The following is a 19,627-nucleotide window of genomic DNA, read 5'->3' as shown; positions in this document are numbered from 1 at the left end:
CTCAGGCCTCCTCTCTCTCAGGCCGGTTTCCAACTGGGCAGATCTGAAGGCAGCTCGGGAGGGGCTGGTCGCCTCTCTGGCGTGCAGACTGCAAACACACGATAAACACACCGGAACTGCCTGCTGGAGATAGAGATAGAGATAGAGAGACAGAGAGAGAGAGAGAGAGAGGGCCTGTTTAGGCCAAAGGTCCCTAGTTATTCCTGGGGCTAGAGAGTAAGGGACTGGCTAGGGTTTGGTAAGGAGACTATCCCTGTGAGTTCCAAACCCAAGCCCCTCTGCTGAGGCCTTCTCCCTTTGCACAGATGAGGGCTATGAGGGAAGAGCCCCAGCAAAGGCATGGCGGTCCAGGAGGGCGCGGTGGGAACTGTGCAGGGCAGGGGACCCGGGACTCCAGGAGTTGGGGAGGAGCAAAGCCATCAGGCTGCCGGGCCTAGCCTGCCCTTCCCTGCCAGGTGCATCTTCCTGGGGGCAGCTGGGACCGCTGAAAAGTTTAATAGGGGAGCAGTGTGGTCCAATGTGCAGTACAGAAAGATCCTGCCAGCTGCCACGTGGACCAGAAGAGAGGGGCCCAGCTCAGAGGGGCCAGATGCTGGAGTTGCAGGATCCAGGTGGGAGAGGGCTAGGCCTGGCCCGAGCATGGCAGGCTGTGGGAACGGGGACAGGGGTTCGGGAGGCAGAACAGAGGGCGGGTCAGAGGAGGCAGGGCCCTGGGACAGCTCAGGGGCAGAGCTGGTGTTGGAGAAGCAGAAGAGAAACGAATCTTTAGGGGAAGATGAGGAACTGCCAATCAAATGTATGGGGTCAAAGATCAGGAGAGACGCCTGGGCGGGCTGTCACCAGGAAACAGGTGACTCAGGGTCAACAGAGAGAAGAGGCAAGGGGAGGTCCAGCTCCGCAGGGACGGGCAGGGGAGGAGGGGACCCCAAGGGGCTCTGAGAAGGCGCAGTCCCCAGCGCAGGAAGGGAACGAGGAGGATGGCCCAGCACTGAGGGGTAGGGAGCGGAGAGACAGATGAGGATGGAGCAGCTGCAGCCTCCCGTTGGGCCTATTGCTTACGGCAGATCTGGTTGAAACTGCACAAACCGTCTCCTCATTGGTGCTGGCCCCTCTTCTGTTCATTTTCCTTCCAAAACTTTACCAGAGAGCCTGGTGAGACACCCTGTCCACCTTCTGTCTAGCAGTGGTGGTGATGCCGGTAGCCCCAAGCTGGGTGGCTGCCCAGACCCCAGCCAGCCCCGGGGTCACTCAGCCCTCCCAGAGCAGGACACAGACCTGGCCTGCACGCTGGGCTTTTGGGGCTCATTGCTTGAGCGGCCTGGGTCTTTATGGTGCAGGCGGGATGCTAAGCAGACATTGTAAGCATTCGAATTCCACAGATCCAACTAGGGATAAACTGTAAGTGAATGCGTCTGATCCTCCTCTCGGCCCGTTTTCCACAGCTGCTCACCCCACACCCCCGACCTCCTCCCGGCCTGCAGCCTGGGATCTGGTGGTCACGGTGGCCTGGCAGTCGGGACCTCCCAAGTGACTCTGCCTTCCTAGTGCCTGTTCTCAGCTCTCTGGTGCCCCACCTGACCTCCCTCCCTTGCTCACTACTGGTTCCGCCCACAACCTACCACTTTCCTGTCTCCACACCCTCTAGGAGGACACCCCCACACTCAAACACACACACCTAGAAAGCAAAGGCTCTGCCCCCAGAGATTCCTGGCCCTAGCTGTGAAATATCCCTTGCAGTCGCAGTGCTGCTGCTGACTCATAGGAAATACATCCCGAGCACCCCCAGCCTACTGGTCTGCCAGCTGCTGCCCGGCCCCTTCCCCTCGCCAGCTCCCGCATGCACCTGTCAGCCAGCATGACCTGGCTGCGTTGGACCCCTCCCAGCCTGTCAGGGCTGGCCCCGGGATGTCGAGCATAGGCTGCTGACTCCATCTCAAGCTGCAGTCCCCGCAGCCCAGCTTTGACACTCCCTCCTGCCCGTCCGCTGCATGCCCTGCTCAGGGCCTGGGGTCAACCCCCCACGCTGATCTCTGTGAGCTGCTTCCGGTGGACTTACCTCCCCATGTCTACGGGCTTACTTTCCTGCCTGTATCTCCAGCCGGCGCCTCGTCTCTCACCAGAAGCAGTTTCCACTAGAAACTAAAAGATTACGGCTCAGTTCCCCTGGGGCCCCATAGAGCTGAGGACCACGGACACAAAACAGGATTCAGGGTAGAGGAACATGACTATTTCCATTTAAAATGAAGATGTTTGTGGAAGAGAGGAGGGTCTGAAGGCTAGTTCTGTTTATATTCCTGGGAAATCGAGAGCTGTCCATCAATAAGGCCTATTTTTGGTCAATGGGCCGATTAAGTCCCGAATCAGAAGCCTTCGGATCTGTTGGTCAGGATGGGATGGGTTATGCTGTGGCTTATCATCAAAGGTTTTCTTCTCACCCCAGCTACAAGTGAGTTAGCTGGGGTCCTGCTCCGTGTCTCCCCAACCTGGGATGCAGGCTGACAGAGCAGCCACCAACTCAAATCCTGCAGATGCAGGTGGCAGAGATAGAACTCTGGAAGGTCTCACACCTGCTGTTAAGTACTCTGGCCCAGCAGTGCTGCTAGCACTTCTACTCGCAGCTCATTGGTCAGAGCTGGTCACATGATCTACCCAACCACAAGGGCACCAGGAAGTGCGATCTTGCCTCCTGCCTGGAAAGCAGGCTCCAGCTGCTCTAGGGACCAGAGGAAGTGAGGCAAGAGTCCAGTCCTAGGCCTGGAGGCAGATGTGAGCAAAAAGTAAACGTCTACCCTTACCTTCACAAGGACAAAGCATGCTTGTCCCATTTTAAATCAGTCACTCCTGAATGAAGGTGGTCACTCTCTTCATTAGCATGTCTACACCAGCAATTTGGGGACACAAACCTACACAACCAGAGCCCAGAGCTCTTGTCACCCTTTTCAGAAGCCCAGGGTTCCACAGCTGAGAGCGGGTGTACATGGGGCCACCACTGCTGGAGGGTTGGGGGTTACTAGAACCCAGAGCCTCAGAAGACCCTTGGAAGGCAGCTGTGGTGGCAGAACTTAGAGGGAACTGGGGCCACTCTAGACCCCCACTGCCCCCTCCCTACTGGTCTTTGCTGCGGACAAACCACTGATTCACCGTCTCATGCAAACGAGGCTCCAGGTCTCACTCCCCTGAGCGGCGGACCCAGCTGCCCGCAGTCCTCTCCCAGTTGCACGTTCTGGGGCAGGCCCTGCACAGCCCGAAGGCAGCCCACAGTTTGGCCTGAGCTGGGGCACCCTCTCCCAAGGGGAGGTGGTCTTCTGGCTGGTTCTCTGAGCCAAGGGCTCCTGTGGTACCATGTGCAGAGGGAGAGCCTCAGTATAGCGGTGGCCCAGGGCTCAAGGTCTCTGAAAGGTCCCAGGACAAGGGCATCAACCCTCAGTAGTGAGTCAGATTCAGCCTCAGTCCAGAGATCTGGCCTCGGGCCCAGCTCCCCGGGGCTGCAGGGGGGTTGGTGAGATGCTTTTGCCTGATTTATTTACTCATTTGCACTGATTTGCTTTTTAATCTCTGCATAAATTATCCTCTAGGACTCAGTTTGTTAAATGTTCTTTGCATAGAAAACTTAAGGCCAAATGTGAAACGACTCCCTTCAGAAGAATTTTAGCGAGCCTGTTCTGTTTTAGGAAGGCTTGTTGTCTTCATCTGCGTTCTCTGGTGCCTTGAAATGCCTACACACCACTCAGTCGGCCAATCCATCCCCGGGGAAAGGCTGCACTTGAGACGCAGCTGAACGCTGGGCCCGCATCAATCACACCATTTGTATGGACGTGTATTTAAAGTTCTACTCCCACAGAAAGTATGTTGTCATTTCTTCTCAAGCAAAGTGTGTTCCCAGCCTCGTTCGGCTTGTGAACCATTAAACATCAGCTCTGGTGTCAGGGACGCAGGGACTTTGCTGGAACAGAAGCCTCAACGGCAGAGCCTGAGAGAAGCCAGATTCCTCCTGGCCTCCCTCCCTGGGAGGGTCTCTCCTGCAGGTAGAGGCTGCACTGGCCAGCAGGGGGCATGTTGGGGGCTGGCACTCAGTCACGCAGCAGATGCCACAGCGCTCACCTGAGCGAGGTAACGCGACCTGCTGGGGTTCCACGATCCCCCACCTGTGGCTGTTTGCGAGGCTCACTCATTCCAGGCTCGGGCCCCAGCACCTGGGCGGTCTCAGAGCACTGGAGGCAAGAGGCCCATGCCCATCTAGGTGCTCAGCTGTTGGCAGTGACCCCTGATTTGAGCCTCACTGAAGGATGCTGGAGCTCCCTCCCTGGTGGTCATGACTGCCTGCTCCAGGCCTGCCCAGAGCTGCCCTGTCAGGGCCCGTGCGGAGAAGACGGTGTGACCAGAGGGAGCCCAGATCTGATGTTCGTCACGGAACAAGCCCTCACCCCCTGTCTCCCTGTGCCCGGGCGGGGCTCAGCCTCCTGGAGAGCACAGCACTGCAGGGTGGGGGGGAGAGCCCTGAGGACTTCAGCTCACGGCAGACTCGCAGCAGGCAGATCTGGCTGCAGGCAGGTTCTTGGGTGTCACACAAGGGCGCACGGGAATGAGAGGTGCTGCTCGAAACGGTTCAGGTGTGGCTTCAGGTGCCAGCCACCACCTAGCCTGTCCTTCGTGGCCCCCTTTTCAGTCACCAATAGATGATTCTGGAATGGCAGGCAGTAGAGGGTAGGAGGCTGAGATCTTCAGACTCGGTCCCTCCCGTGACGGAGCGCAGGCCCTCCGGGCAGCTGCCCGCGTCACCGCGGCGCCAGGACCTGCACACAGGGCGCCACTGTCACAAACGTGAGGTTGGCTTGGGCACCCCTGGTACATACACAGCGAACCTGGCTTGAGATTTGCTTTCCAGTCACGCAAGAATCAGCTTAATCTGGGCTCTCTGAGCTCTGACAGGGAAACGCCGAGGCTGATTGAGGGAGTGCCACGGAGCTGCTTGCAGCCTGTTCCTATTCTCAGAAACCACATGATGCATTAATAGCTCCCACAGAAAGTTTCTTTGAAAATTTTATAGCCCCTCTGCCTGCACCTGGCTGCTGCAGGAGCCCGTGACTTGGGCTCGCACAACAGCCCACAGCAGACAGCCCCACCACACCACCCTCGCCCCTCAGCTGGGAGAGCCGGGTGCCTTCTCTGTCAAGCGACCAGACATACAAGGAGGAAACTTCGAGCTTCCAGCTGTGTCTTCAGGGCCTTTGCAGGAAGAAAACTACCAGCAGTGGCAGTCATACAAATGTTACAAGAGATGTGGCAGGCACTGTGTGAGGGCAGCCTGTGCGTGACCTCTGACTACCCTGACAGAGGGTTGCTACACGTTGCTCACCAGATGAAGAAACCATGGCACAGAGGGTCAGCTCCGCAGCGTGTCCAGTACCCAGCAGGAGGACCTGCCTGGCACGGGTGACCCTAGAGTTTGTGTTTGTGATGTCGGCAGGGCTGTCACCTGAGGGATGCCTGCTGAGCACGACCCTTGGGCACCAGGAGTTGAGGGCCTCCAAGCACTCGGGAGGGAGCCCCCCTCAGCCCCGTGGGCAGGCCAGGGTCAGAGGAGGTTTTCACAGGAGGGGAACTGATGAGAACTGGGTTTTAGAAAACGTGCAGCTGGTCTCTAGTAGGCAGGGTCCCTTTGGTGGGAAGTGACGAGCACAAGTAAAAGGGTAACTTGTCGACTCACTAATGAGAAAGCCTAGGAGCTGTGTTGGCTTCGGGCACAGGGAAAAAGGAGCTCAGAGATGTCACCGTGACTTGGCCTCTCCCCTCCCAGCCCTAAGGTTTTCCCCTCTGCATCGGATTCACTCTCCAGGAAGGCCCCAGAAGCTTCAGGTGCTTCGTGCTTCCGTCTTGAGGAAACGCAGTCCTCTTTGCTGAGGTGTCCGGTGAACTCCAGAGGAAGCGTGGGTCACGTGACCCATTCGGCTTGGGGTCAGGGGGCCACGGTGCTGACTGGTCTGGCGCAGCTCACGGCCCTCCCCTTGGACTGGAGTGGGGCCGACGGAAGTGGGTGTGCCCAGCCGGATGTGGGGCAGGCTAGGACTGGCCTGAGTCTCCACTGGGAGCTCCCAGGCTGGGGTGGGGGGCACACGGGGATGGCCTGATGCGCAAACAGAAACGTGCCTGATCAGAGGGACAGTTGGGGACTGTGCACTGGAGGGACTGGGAGGCTGGGGAGGGCTTCGAGAAAGGGCAGGCAGGTGTTCGGGATCTAGAAGGACGACAGGCATTTACCTGGCGCAGCTGCGTCGGTGGCAGTCGCCACAGCCACTGTGGCGCGTGTCATGCCAGACTGTAGACCCCAGACCCCGGCTCTGCTTGTGGGATGTGGCCTGTAGGGACTTGCACGGAGCTGTGTGACCTGCATCACTCACAAAGGCAGTCTCTCCAGCCGTTCTTTCTGTCCTCCCAGCTACGAGTTGACTTCAAGTTTCAACAGCTCAGAGCTCACGTTGCCATGCCAACCCCTCCCTGGCAGACATCCAGGCAGAAATGGGCCGGCCGATCTCAGGGCTGCCAGCTGATGTGAGCACATTCCAGTAACTGGATTGGAGCAATCCTCACGGCCTTTCCTGCAGAAGCCTGGGGCTTGGCCCGGCTCCTGCCAGACAGGAGCCTGTGGCCCAGAGGATGGGAGGAGGTCCTTCTGCTCCCGGACTCCCAGCCCTGCTGCTCTGCAGAGGCCTCGGCAAAGACGAGGACCAGGTGCAAGGGCCTTGAAGGAGCAACAGGCCCCATCCTAGCCTCAAGTGGGGAAACTCCTGACCCTCATCAACTTTCCAGAAGTTACTTCCCCAAGGCACAGAGATCCCGAAAGACAATGCAGGCTTCCTCAGTGGGGGCAGGGCTGGCCTCGGCCAGCAGAACTAAGGATTTGCTGCTCACTTTCCCACCGTAGAAGAAATTCAAACTCAAAGTCAGCACCTACCCAGGACCCTCTGAGCCTCTCTGTGCAATAGGACTTCCGCATACCATGCATGCCCAGGGAGACGGGCAGGGGACCAGCAGCCCCAGTGTCCGTGTCATTTGGCACACAGTGGTAGAGGTCCTGCCCACTGCAGCTTGCCCAAAAGGCTGTCGGGGACCCACCCTACCCTCTATCTTCAACACCCAAACCGGGCCAGACCTGGCCGGGCCCCATTCCTGAGGATGCCCTTCCAGGGGGTAGCAGAGCAGCTGGCCCGGGGCCCTCGAGACAGTGCACAGGGGGAGGGGCTTTGGCCTCGGAGCAGTCCAAGACACCCCCTTCCCAGGCTGTGGTGGCGGTGGGCCACAGGTTAGCAACAAGCTGTCTCAGTGTTGACAGGTCACTGCAGGTCATCAGTGACCCACAGGAGCAGCTGCAGGGCAAAGCTGCTGGCTGCCGACATCCCACGTCTGCCCCAGCGTGGCGGGGCCTGTCACCTCCTGGGCCCTGGCCAGGCCCTGACCATGCGCGCTCCCACTCCCTTCTAGATTTAGGGTCATCTGGGCTCCCGAACCTCCCTGGGGCCAGTTCCCTGTCCATCTAGGTCAACCTGCAAACTACGGTGCTCTCCGCTCTCTGTCCATCCCGGCTCCCCAGCCCAGCCTCCTTGTCACAGTCAGGCCCGGTCGGTCCCCTCTGCAGGGGGAAGAACGAGTTAGTGGAGGGGCTCCCACGTGCACACAGTGACGGCATCTCTGATAACCTGAAGGCCTTCAGGTAGTCAGGGCCTGGGAGTTCGGCAGGTGGGCTCAGGCCGCCCCCAGAACAGTGCGCAGACCGGCTGGTGCTGCCTTCCAACCCCACGGAGCCCACTGGCCGGGACAGCAGCAGGGCACACAGGGCCGTCCTCTCGGTGGTCTGTCCAGCTTTCATCCTCAAGACAGCCCCGGGAGACGGGGGTTGCCACCCCCACATCACCGACAACGAGGCAGAGGCTCAGCAGGCCTGCCCCCCCCCGCTGTGTTCCCCCCCACCCCATCCCCCATGCCAGGGCTTCATTCGGGCGAGCCGGGCCTAGAGCCCAAGCTGAGCGTGGGGCAATGGGGCAGGGTGAGGGGGGGTCTGGGGTCTCCACTTGTGGGACAGAGGTCGCACTCTTTGGGGGCACTGTGCAGCCCCTCCCCACGACCCCAGGGCTCAGGAGTGACCATGAGGAGCTGAGGATATCCGGGACTCCCCACCAACCCTGGAAGCCACATACCAGGACAAGGGATAAACCCAGAGTCACTGTCAGCTTTTAAATAGGAACCTGGAAGAGCAACCCAGCCTGTGTGGGGGGTGGGGGGGCTGTGACAGCTCAGCACGCATGGCCTTCGAAGGACTTGTCAGCCCCATCAGACGCGCATGGTAGACTATGTTCCACAAAGGTGCCAGCCCCCAGGACAGGGAGCAGAGAGCCGCAGGGTGGAGGAGAGGAAGGCTGCTCTTCGCCGGAGACAGAGCCCGGGCTCGGTGCCCACCATGGGCCACGCGGCCGGGGGACACAGGCAAGAGAAAGGGCCCGGACAGGGATGCGGGCCCAGGGCCTGTGAGCCTGAGTCCCGCCCTGCCACCCCTGCGGGACTCCAGGGTTCACTGCGAAGTTGACGGCCTCCGATACTTAACTCACGCTCTCCTCTTTCGTGGGGAAAGTGTAGATCAGACTAATTAACGTGTTGTTGTTTGTTTATCCTCCTTTCATTTCACTGAGACAGAATAATTAACCACAGAGCTTTTGAAACCAGCTCCGCTGGTAGCAAGCCCTTTTGTGTCGGCCGCGGCAGCGACTCCTGGGCGCACGTGCAGGGACCGAGGGCGGAAGCAGAGAGGGGGCAGCACTTGGAGGCCCTGCCAAAGGGCAGCAGGGGAGGGCTCTGGAAGGGGCACTTGGGGCAGCTGCAAAGGGCTAGCATCGCGTGCAGGAAGGGCTGGGGTGCTCAGATCTGCCATATCTTAGGAGACTGTCATGGTGGCCACTGGGGCCTATTGGCCCCTTAGGCCACCTAAACCCAACGATGCCTGGATGGGGGCCAAAAATATCCCTGTGGCCAGCCCAGGGAGGCAGGAAGATCAGGCCTGGCCACTCACTGCCCCTGCAGGCAGGGCTGCGGAGGGAACTTACCCAGGAGGGTTTGGGGGGCCATGGCAGGAGTGAGGAGGACACAGGGCAGCGGAACAGGGAGACGCCCCTCCCCCACCGCCAGTCCTACCCCAGCTGATAGCAGGTACCAACCCTGATTAGCCAGTGCCGGACGAGCTGCGTGGGAGCACAGGTGGGGGACTTTCTCAGGAAGCCTTTTACAAAGCGAGGCCGCATTCCCCTCGGACCCATCACAGAGGTCCGGCAGTCCTGAGGGCCACGGGCCAGTACAGACTCTCTCCTCCCAAATCTTTTCTCCAGAGCTGTCCTCACAGCCAGGGCCCAGTCGAGCCTGAGCCTGACACAATGTGACAGTGCCCCTCAGGGTGGACGAGCCTGCTTGTGCCCCCTTCCCAGCCAGGATGGATGGCCACACAGGCACCGCCCCCTGCCCGTGCCCGCCCCGCCCCCACCCCCAAAGGAGCTAGGGCGGAAGCTGGGCTGGGTCGGTGAGACAGGGAGCAGGAGATGACTCCCCAGCTGCTCTGGTGATGGAAACTCCGGGTTGTGCTCCTGCAGACTTCGCCACAGCATGACCACGGCAGGTCCCTGGAGGCTGGGTAAACATCTCGACTTTGTGGATTCTACAGTCAGCACAATAAATGCACCTGGTGGCCTCTCCGGGGCGGGGCCCGGGGCCTGCTCTGAGATCGGACCAGGGTAGACTCATTCCAGCGACTCTGGGCCTCTGCCGGGCCCGGCAGCTGAGCCCTGGGAGCTTGAAGGAAGGAGCTCGGACCCGGCCTCGAAGCCCCAGGGAGCTTTCTCCAAAAGTTGCAGGGACCATCCAGGTCCCTTGTAACGGGGCAGCCATGGCCGTTCTGGCTGTTAGTTAGGCCCAGGCTGTCCTGGGGTCCTTGTCAGGGGGGCGTCCCCGCCAGGGGTCAGCGGGGGTGAAACGGGGGCAGTGGCCTGCTGCTGCGGGCTGGGCTACAGGGAGAGCCTGGCTGCGGGGGGCCCTTCTGTTGGGGGTCCTGCCAGCTGCACTGCCGCTGCCCCAGCACTCTCGGGTCGCTTTTCTCTGCGGCTTGTTCTCTCTTCACTCCGAACTGGGGGACACTCAGTGACAGGCGGCTGTGGTTTGAGGCCCCCCTCAGGCTCACCCCAGGCTCCCTGCAAGACCAGTGTCAGGCCCAGGCATCCTCCAGGGTCCCCAGCCTGCCTACCCACCCGACGGCCACAGAGCCGTGCTCCTCTGCTGGGCCAGACTCCAGGCAGTTCGGCTAGAAGACCAAGATGCTCAGCCAGAGGCAGTCACGTCGCAAAGCCCTTTACTCCAAGAGGCCCTGACACCCACAGGCCAACGAAGCGTGCCGGCCAGCCAGCTCCCGGCCCCCGACACCCGTGCGAGCCTGCTAGCTCCCGTCTGGTCCTGCTCGCGTCCGAGGGAGCAGGAATGGGGTGAACGGGGACAGCGGCCCTAGCACCCAGCCCGCTCCCCTAAAAATGAGTAAAAGGCCCCTCACCTTCTGTCTTGCAGGTTCCCCGGCAGGCCTCAGTGGCCTAGCATGGCCCACTGAGGGGAGCCATGCCTGGCTGGCCAACACCCGCCACCAGCCCTCCAGAGTCACGCCTCAGCAGGAGGTGACCCCTCCTCTGCCTGTACCCCACGCACCCCCCCACCCCCCCGGGAACGTGCCCGCGCCGCCACGGACAACATGTAGGAGGGCCGACTGCGGCGCCCAGCGAGCTGCGATGGTTTTGTACACGACGCCCTTTCCCCACAGCTGTCTGTCCGCCCTGCACGCCGTGTCCTGGGCCCTCATCTTCCCATGCTACTGGCTGCTGGACCGGCTCCTGGCCCTGTTCATACCCGACCCCTGTCAGAAGAGCCAGCTGCTCTGCGTCTTGCTGTTCATGCCCATCTACCTGGGCCTCCTGGTCACCTCGCTGCCCTTCGCGTTTCTCGGGTTCCTCTTCTGGTGCCCCCTGCAGTGTTCCCGCAGGCCCTACGTCTACTCCCGGTTGGAAGACAAGAGCTCGGCGGGCGGGGCAGCCCTGCTCAGTGAATGGAAGGGTACGGGTCCCGGCAAAAGCTTCTGCTTCGCCACCGCCAACATCTGCCTCCTCCCCGACTCTCTGGCCAGACTCAACAATGTTTTTAACACCCAAGCACGGGCCAGGGAGATCGGGCACAGAATTCGAAATGGGGCCAGCCGGCCCCAGATCAAAATCTACATCGACTCGCCCACCAATACCTCCATCAGCGCGGCCAGCTTCAGCAGCCTGGTGTCACCCCAGGGCGATGGCACGGCCCGGGCTGTCCCCGGGAGCATTAAGAGGACGGCCTCCGTGGAATACAAGGGCAACAGCGGGCGTCCCCCCAGTGACGAGGCTGCCAATGGCCCAGCCTCTGGGGACTCAGTGGACTGCGGGAGCCTGGAGAACGCTTGCATCGTGCGCATCGGCGGCGGCGGCGGCGACGAGGGGGGACGGCACCCTGAAGCCGAGGACCCTGCCCCCGGAGGCCAGGCCAGAAACGGGGCTGGCGGGGGTCCGCGGGGCCAGACGCCCAACCACAGTCAGCGGGACGGGGACTCGGGGAGCCTGGGCAGCCCCTCCGCTTCCAGGGAGTCCCTGGTGAAGGCGCGCGCCGGGCCGGACGGCGGCAGCGGGGAGCCGGCAGCCGCCTGCGGGAAGGCCCCGCACAAGGCCTCGGTGGTGAAGAAGCCGGCGGCGCGCAGGAGGCGGCACCCCGACGAGGCCTTCGACCACGAGATCTCGGCCTTCTTCCCCGCCAACGTGGACTTCCTGTGTCTGCAGGAGGTGTTCGACAAGCGGGCGGCCAGCACGCTGAAAGACCAGCTGCACGGCTACTTCGAGTACATCGTGTACGACGTGGGGATCTACGGCTGCCAGGGCTGCTGCTGCTGCCGGGGCGGCTGCTGCTTCAAGTGTCTCAACAGCGGCCTCTTCTTCGCCAGCCGCTACCCCATCATGGACGTGGCCTATCACTGTTACCCCAACGGGAGGGGCTCCGACAGCCTGGCCTCCAAGGGAGCGCTGTTTCTCAAGGTAGGAGGCCCGGGCTCGTGCCAGCCGGTCCCAGAGTCGCGTGGGAGGTGGGCTGCTGCCTGGGGGCCCTCACCCTCCGGGGGGTCTATGGCCAGGGGAGGCCTTTCAGGGAGCTGAACCAGAGGCCCCCCAACACAGGGATAGGGGAAATAAGGATGCAGGGACAACAGCCGAGGCTCCAGGACCAGACAGTCCTGGCTGGGTGATCTCGATCTCAGGTCCCGAGCTTCCGTTTCCCATCTGTGAAGTGGAGCCTGCTCACGGGTGGGGGCTGAGCAGTGAGGCTGGGGAGGTCCTCCTGGTGCAGGTGGTGAAGGGGGTGGGGCAGCGATGGCAGGGAGACAGCGGGGGTGGAAAATGCCGCTGCCTGTCACGGAGCAGACGCTCCGTAGACGGAAGACTGACGAGAACCTGCAGCCACAGGCCCCAGGCCCATCGCCACGCCAGCCTCACTGCTGGGACCCCCTCTCCCTCCTGGCTGCCACGCAGCTGCCACGCCGGGCTCCCTGCCCACCAGCCCAAAGCTTCGCTCCCATAGTCACTAATTAAAGTGAATCATAATTATCTCTGCTAATTTGGATGCAATTGGGGGAGTTTTTAGGCCATGGTAATTTGGTCATCATTCATTATCTCCCACGGAGCCTGACACGCGCTCAGAGTGTCGACTTCTTATTCTCCGTCCAAAAACCGCTGCTGGTGCTTCCAGAGTTTTCTGAGGCATCGTTTGGCCAGCTGATACAGAACAGGGCCTTCTGCCCCCGGAAGCAGCAGCTGGTGGGTATGGGTTCTGTCCACATTTCCCTCAAGACTTCTCACTGCCCCGTAGATCGGGGTCCACGAGGGCGGGCACGGGACCTGGTGTGGCTGATATGGGAGCACCGAGCAGGGAGGCGCTCGTCCCCCAGACCCAGCTCTGGCCGCACGCAGCCTGCCCAGGAGAGCGCAGGGTGCAGGCCAAGCAGCTGCTGGAAGGGAGGCTCGCTGTCTGCACGGAGGCCGCCGGAGCAGGGCCGGCGCCCGGGCCCAGGCCCCGACTCCAGGTGCTCGGTGACTTGTGTGCAGCTCCACAGGCCCGGGGTCAGAGTCCCCGGCTCTCTGTTTGCAGCCTGAGGTGCTGACACTGCATGCACTCCTCCTACAGGGAGCCAACCTTCCCGTTGTGGCATTTGGCTGGTCTGTGTTCTGTTCCATGGACATATTTTCGTCTCAGTAACTTCCTGGGTTAGAGGAGGGCATGTTGTCAGGCTCAGGGAGAGGGGGGAATGTGCCCTGTCCCTCCCAACCACCCTACTACAGATGGCCCAGAGGCCGGGGAACCCCTCGATCCTGCCCCCAGCCCACACTCCCCGCCCTCATCTGCCTCCTTGGTCTGGCACCTCAGTCGCCATGCCCACCAGGGTCACACGGTCCCTTCAGATAGCCCCGCCACCGTGGGCTTTCCTCCCACCCCTCTGGCCATTCCCTCCAGGGGCTTCATCGCCCGCCCATCCGCTAAATGCCCATGCCCCCCTCGACCTCCTGGGTCTAAACCTGGTCTGCAGATATGTTCAGTTTGGTTCACACCCTTAAAATATTTCTTGCCTTGGCCAACATTTAAAAATTAAGAAGTTTCACATAAAACCCAGTTGGCAACTTCTCTCCTGACCTGGGCACGTCTGGCAGCTCCAGGCCTCCTGCCTCGGCCCAGCTCGCAGCCCTCGCAGCCGGGGGACCCCACTTGGCCAGAGCTCTTCATTTCCAAGTGGTGACCATGGCCAGCCGCGCGTGCGCCCCAGGAAAGTGACTCCACAGCCTCCACTTCACACTGCTGAGGGGTCTCAGCCCAGGGTCTCCCCTGAGCCCCCGGCTCTGTGTCTGGCTGCCCCTGGTCACAGTCCCGTTCACTCCTGAACGGAACTTGTCCTCTGCCCTGGTCCTCCCCTCCCCCCCGGGGTCCCACCGTCCCCTAGCCAGAAGGACCCATCTGGGCTCCTCCCTGTGCCCTGAGCCCATCCAATCCATGCAGGTAACTCATTTCACTGCCCGGGTACCTCTGGACCTCCCTGACCCTGTGCCTCCAGCTGCACTATCGTATCCACCCAGCTGTGTTTTCGGCTGTCCCCCCCTTCCCACTCATCATCCTGCTGCCCCAGGTCTGACCCCCATCACCCCCTTCCTGCTGTGCAGGGAGAAGCCCAGCCTTCACCGGGCCCCACCCCCACCTGGGCTCTGCTCCAGCCCCAGGGCTGTCCGTGCCTCCCGGGTTGGCCTCACCTTCCCTGTGGAGCTTCCCTCAACAGCCGTGGGCACGAGCCATCTTTCCCTTTGTGGGTTCCTCAGTGCTTATCCCCAGCAGTCTTGTCGCCTCTCCCCCTGTCAGACAGAACCCCTCGAGTGGAGCCAGTAGGGCCCAGGACAAGGCAGGCCCAGCTCATCTTTGCTGCCAGGAGCAAGCCTGTTCCCCCTGCAGAGAAGGGAAGCTCATGGGGTGTCAGGAGGCAGGCCAGCCCAGGGCGGCACCCCAGGGCTGCAAGCACATGGGACTCCTCCAGCCAGCCCTGCCCTCCTGATTCACCCTGTGGTCCTTCTGGTCCTCGAGGAAGGCCACTGGCCTGACAGCCTGAGAAGGGAGGGACAGGGCTCACTTCTGCCGCCCGTGCAAGACAGCCTGGCCCCCAGCCCCGCTCTGTTGACAGTCCGTGCCCACCGGGATTAAGAGGCACAACCTCTCAGTGTGACTGTTTGTTTTTGCAAGAGAAACACAAACCTCTGCTGCTCCTGAGGACTTGAGCCAGGAATCAATAACCCCAGGCACATAATCAAGTGGATGTGGGGGAGCTCACAGCTGACGGAGCTGAGACACCTGGTGGCAGGGCTGAGGGAGGGGCTGGGCGGCCTCGACCTTTCTGTGGGTTCCCCAGACGAGGTTGCCTCAGGGGCAGAGTTGAGTGGTGCCTCTCTGCACCTGTGCCCTGTCCCTGCCCAGGACTCAGCACAGGCAGATGATACTGAGTGCTGAGGGAGTGGGTGGGGCGGATGACACCCTAGGACCACCAAAAGGGCAGCTGGTGCAAAGCCTGACCAAGTCACCAGGGGCTCAGGAAGCAGCACAGAGCTCAAGGGGAAACTGGGAGGGGCGGTGGACATGGATTCAAACTGCCCGCAGCCATTGGAGCCTCATGCCCCAGCTGCTTACAGTATCATTTCAGTATGATCCTCACAGATGTGAGGCTGGGTCAGCGTCCCGGAAGCACCAAGCAGGGGTGCTCCCAGCGGGCGTGTGACTGAGGAGGGGACGGGCAGGCTCTGCTCGAGCAACCCAGGGGCGAGAGCGCCACCATGTGGCCACGCATCAGCATTGTGGCTTTAACACTGGTGTGTTTCTGCCACAGGGCGCATCAGTGGTATGTGATTTGCTGAGATGTTTCAGGGGTGCAGGGAATATTAGACCAAAGTTTGGGTCAGGAGTATAGGCAAAAAGTGAACGTTGAACATGTGAGTTTGTAAACAGCCCCAAATCCAGGCCGTATGGATCATTACCAAGAAACCAGACACGTACCCGCGCCCCCGCTCCCCAGGTGCTGGGAAAGGAGAGATGTGCACCCACCCGAGTGGGGAAGGGGATGAGGGGCTGCAGGAAGCTAAGGGTGTCTAATGACACGAAGGTGCAGGTGGTTACGCCCGCCTGACTTTGGCAGCACAGGGTGGAAGCCTCCGGAGGCTCCAGCATAGACCCGGGACACGCGGCGGTAGTGGCGAGCTCGGGCCATTCCTTACGGGAGGACGGGCAGAGCTGTGCTCGGCAGGTGTCAGGTGTGCCCACCCTGCTGCTGCGCTACCTGCACAGCTGGCCTCTGCGGTCCCCTTCCTGGGACAGTTCCCAGGGTCCAGGCTCTCATCACCATAGAAAACCCAGTGTGGAATGGACTGGCGAACCCTGGGGAGGCCGGCTGAAGCTCAGGCGGGAGGGAAGCCCAGGGAGGAAGAGGATGCGGGGTCAACCTGAGGCCTCTGGGCAAGGGCGCCCACAGGTGGTCCTGAGGTGCTGTGCCGAGGGCTGGGGAGATGGTGGCCTGGGTGGCTATACCTCGCCTGCCCCCACAGCCCCTAACAAGGGCTCAGGCTGGCACCAGGGTCACCGCTGAGGACCACTGGGAGTCGTCGTGGTGTATGACTAGTTGTTTGTTTTCATTGCACCAACCTGTGGGGACAGCCTGCCAGGGTCAGCGGCAGTTGGGCATGGAGCTGGGGAGCTGCCCCTGGCCCTGCAGCACCCCCGGGTCCTCCCTCTCCGGTGGAGGAGGTTAACTAACAGGAGGCGAGGACCGAGGCCTGGGGAGAGTGGAGCATGAAGAGGCCGCTGTGGAAGAAGCACTGGATCAGGGTGGAGGCTGGGAGGCACCCAGGCCAGCCCATGACACAGATGCCACAGAGACACAGGCCACAACTGTTAGTCCTAGATTGGGGGGCTAACAGGGACCACAGCCAAAGAGCAGGTGGCGTGACCGCTCATGAAGCCAGAGGGGTAGAGACTGGGAAGAGCGGAAGGCAGGGCGTGAAGCCTCCGGAGAGAGAGTGAAGGTTTGGTTTGGGCGGAGTCCCCAGGGAGCCTGACTTAGCCTGCGGAGGAGCAGGCGGTGGGGTGCGATCGCATCTCAGGCAGGACTGAGGGCAAGAGGGAAGAGCCACCAGACAGGAGTGAACGGGGCGCTGCGGGGTTGCCCACACTGGCCCCCAGGGGACAGCAGGGGTCAGGGTTGGAAATCAGACTTCTACGTTTATTTCTACGTTTGACCTGTAAATCCTTGTGTGAATGGCTGGGGGCACTCACCATACAATAGGCTGGCATTTCTTTTCCATCCGCCTCTTGGACTAAACCAGAAGCTCCTGGAAGCAGGACATGTACCGTGCCCACCTGTGCTCAAGGCTGGCCAGAGCCAACAAAGCTGGACCTGTGCCAGTCTGACCTGGTGGGGGGGTGGGTGTCTCCAGTGTCCCTTTGTGCTCAGGGCAGTGACAACTTACAGGCTTCCTCACTGACACCTCGCCTCCTGCCCCACAGGTGCAGGTGGGAAGCACACCTCAGGACCAAAGAATTGTTGGGTACATCACCTGCACACACCTGCATGCCCTGGAAGGTAGGTTCTGGTGGCCCGCACTGTCCTGGGGCAGGGGGATCTTTCCCCAGCAGGCTGGGGTGGGCCGTGGGCCCGCTGGGGTCCGGCCGTGGCTTTACCACCCGGTCTCTGTGGTCCTGCCCCACAGATGACAGTGCCATCCGGTGTGAGCAGCTGGACATGCTTCTGGAATGGCTGGCTGATTTCCGAAAATCTACCTCCTCGTCCAGCACAGCCAACCCCGAGGAGCTGGTGGCGTTTGACATTGTCTGTGGAGATTTGAACTTTGACAACTGCTCCTCAGGTGAGGCCGGGCTCCTCCCCATTCAGGTCAGCGACTGGGGGAGTGTGGGGGTCCCAGTCCCAGCTGGCAACCAGTTAGGCCGCTTGAAGAACTTCCTGTTCCTTGTGAGCACGTGGGTGGGATGTTAGCAAGACTATGATTTCTCTGCCCCCTAGAAATCCTAGAATGAGGAGCACCCACGCTCTACCTAGAAAGCTCAGAGGCCTCCTTGCTGGAGACAAAAAGCCCTAAAAACGACCTGTGACAGGGTAGCCTGGAGCCTCTGAAACAGACTGAGGACAAGTCAGCCAGCACCACTCGCCCAGTCTTTCTTCGGCTGTCACTGTGCACCAGGCACGGTTCTCACGGCTTCCCCGGGCCAACTGAGGCATCTAAGTCTCGTAACAACCCGAAGGGTGGGCACTGTGTTTACCCACGTGCTATGGAAGAGGAAGCTGAGACCCAGAGAGATGGGGCTGCTAACTAGTCCAGGGTCACACAGCAAGTAAAGTGGTACAACTGGGACCTGCAAATCATGCCTTAAGCCATTAGACTAAAAGACTAAAGACTAAAGGCTAAAAGACTAAAAGTTCATTGTGGGTGAAATTTCAAATAATTGATTTAAATAACTGATGGTGAATCAGATGATCGTGCTCCTCTCAGGGGCCTCCTGGGAGTCTGGGCAGCTCTGAGCCTCCCTTGGCCCGAGAAGCCGGCTGGCCCTGGGGCTCCCGGGCTCCTCCCATTCTGGCCACAGCCCCAGGGGAGACTGGTGGGGGTGACACAGGGTCTGTGAGCTCAGGCCCTAGCCCTCGGGGAAGGCAGAAAACCTGCAGGTCCCAGCTGAGGCCCAGGGTGGCGCCCTCACCTGGTGACAGGTGTTCCTATCTGCTCACGACCAGGGACGCGCCCCTTGACGACAGTGGCAATTCAGGGGCTTACAGGGGAAAGGCGCCCACCACGGAACACACATCCTCCCTACGGCACCCTGCACATTGTCACATGCCGGGTGCCAGCTCCAAACGCTGGGTGCTCCTAGGGTCTTCCAGAGTCAGGGTTCGATCCGGTCAGGCCCCACTCAGTGACCTGTCCTTCCCACCTGAGGTCTCCGAAAGGCCCTCCTGGTTCCATGAGTTAGCAGGACAAACTGGAGCCCAGGGCAGGTCACCGTCCTTCCTGAGCCTCACGGGGTCACTCCTCACTCGGGGCTGTGAAGGGCAGGAGTCCCAGCTGAGGCGGCACCAGCCAGCCCCCCACAGGGTTGGCCGCAGGATCTGGAAGGCCTGGAGACCACTGTCCTCATGCCAAAGGAAAGCTCAGTACAGGGCAAGGGGTGGGGAGGGCTAGGAGGGGATTCTCAAGGACACAGAAAACCAGTGACAAATGAACCCGAGACCCCATCCAGCGGAATACCTGAGGGGCAGGAACCCGGTGGCATCTGGTCCAGGACCGCAGGCAGGCAGCCCCCCAAGACAGGCCAGATGCCAAGCCCCACAGCCTCGCCTCTCCCCTCCCCGCACAGACGACAAGCTGGAGCAGCAGCACTCCCTGTTTACACGCTACAAGGACCCGTGCCGCCTGGGGCCTGGGGAGGAGAAGCCATGGGCCATCGGTGAGCTGGGGCAGGGGACAGGGGGCAGGGGAGGGCACCACCGAGTTCTGAGCCCACCACGCTGAGATCTGACACAGCACCAAGGCTGGGCTCCCCAGAGGGACCTTCAGGACTTGCTCCCAAGTCCCCAGGGCTGGGGGAGTTGGGACACCCAGGCCAGCAGATGCCTGAGCCCACCCGCCCCCTCCTGCCCCAGGGAGGCGGCCATCCTCGAGGCTGTCTGGGTCCTACCTGCGGTGACCACACTCACCCCCTCATCTCCAGGTACCTTGCTGGACACGGATGGCCTCCATGATGAGGACGTGAGCACCCCTGAGAATCTACAAAAGTAAGCACCCCACTATGTTGGGCAGCTAGCTCCCAGATCTGGGCTGAGCACCCAGCTCAGCCCTGACTCAGCCGTGGGGAGATGACTACACTCGGGCAGAGGAGAGGGCACAGATCTGCGAGGAGGAAGCCTGGGAGAGCTTCAGCGACAGAGGCTGCGGCTGGGCGGAGGCCCCGGATGCCC

At 61.2% G+C, this 19,627-nt stretch overlaps 1 protein-coding gene across 2 annotated transcripts in view; it reads left to right on the top strand.

Annotated features, from left to right (window-relative positions):
• SMPD3 (sphingomyelin phosphodiesterase 3) overlaps positions 1-19,627 on the top strand; it is a 75,347-nt gene that overhangs the window by 50,870 nt on the left and 4,850 nt on the right. For both annotated transcript variants that reach the window (XM_036012056.1, XM_028502109.2), the window contains 5 exons: positions 10,591-12,125; positions 17,167-17,242; positions 17,370-17,525; positions 19,027-19,116; positions 19,381-19,444. In XM_036012056.1, the coding sequence (XP_035867949.1) occupies positions 10,806-12,125; positions 17,167-17,242; positions 17,370-17,525; positions 19,027-19,116; positions 19,381-19,444 (1,706 nt within the window). In that variant the 5' untranslated portion in view covers positions 10,591-10,805. The remainder of the gene's footprint in view (positions 1-10,590; positions 12,126-17,166; positions 17,243-17,369; positions 17,526-19,026; positions 19,117-19,380; positions 19,445-19,627) is intronic.

This window comes from Phyllostomus discolor, chromosome 12, assembly GCF_004126475.2.
Source record: "Phyllostomus discolor isolate MPI-MPIP mPhyDis1 chromosome 12, mPhyDis1.pri.v3, whole genome shotgun sequence".
NCBI classification, from domain to species: Eukaryota; Metazoa; Chordata; class Mammalia; order Chiroptera; family Phyllostomidae; genus Phyllostomus; species Phyllostomus discolor.
This window is presented reverse-complemented; position numbering and strand designations above follow the sequence as displayed.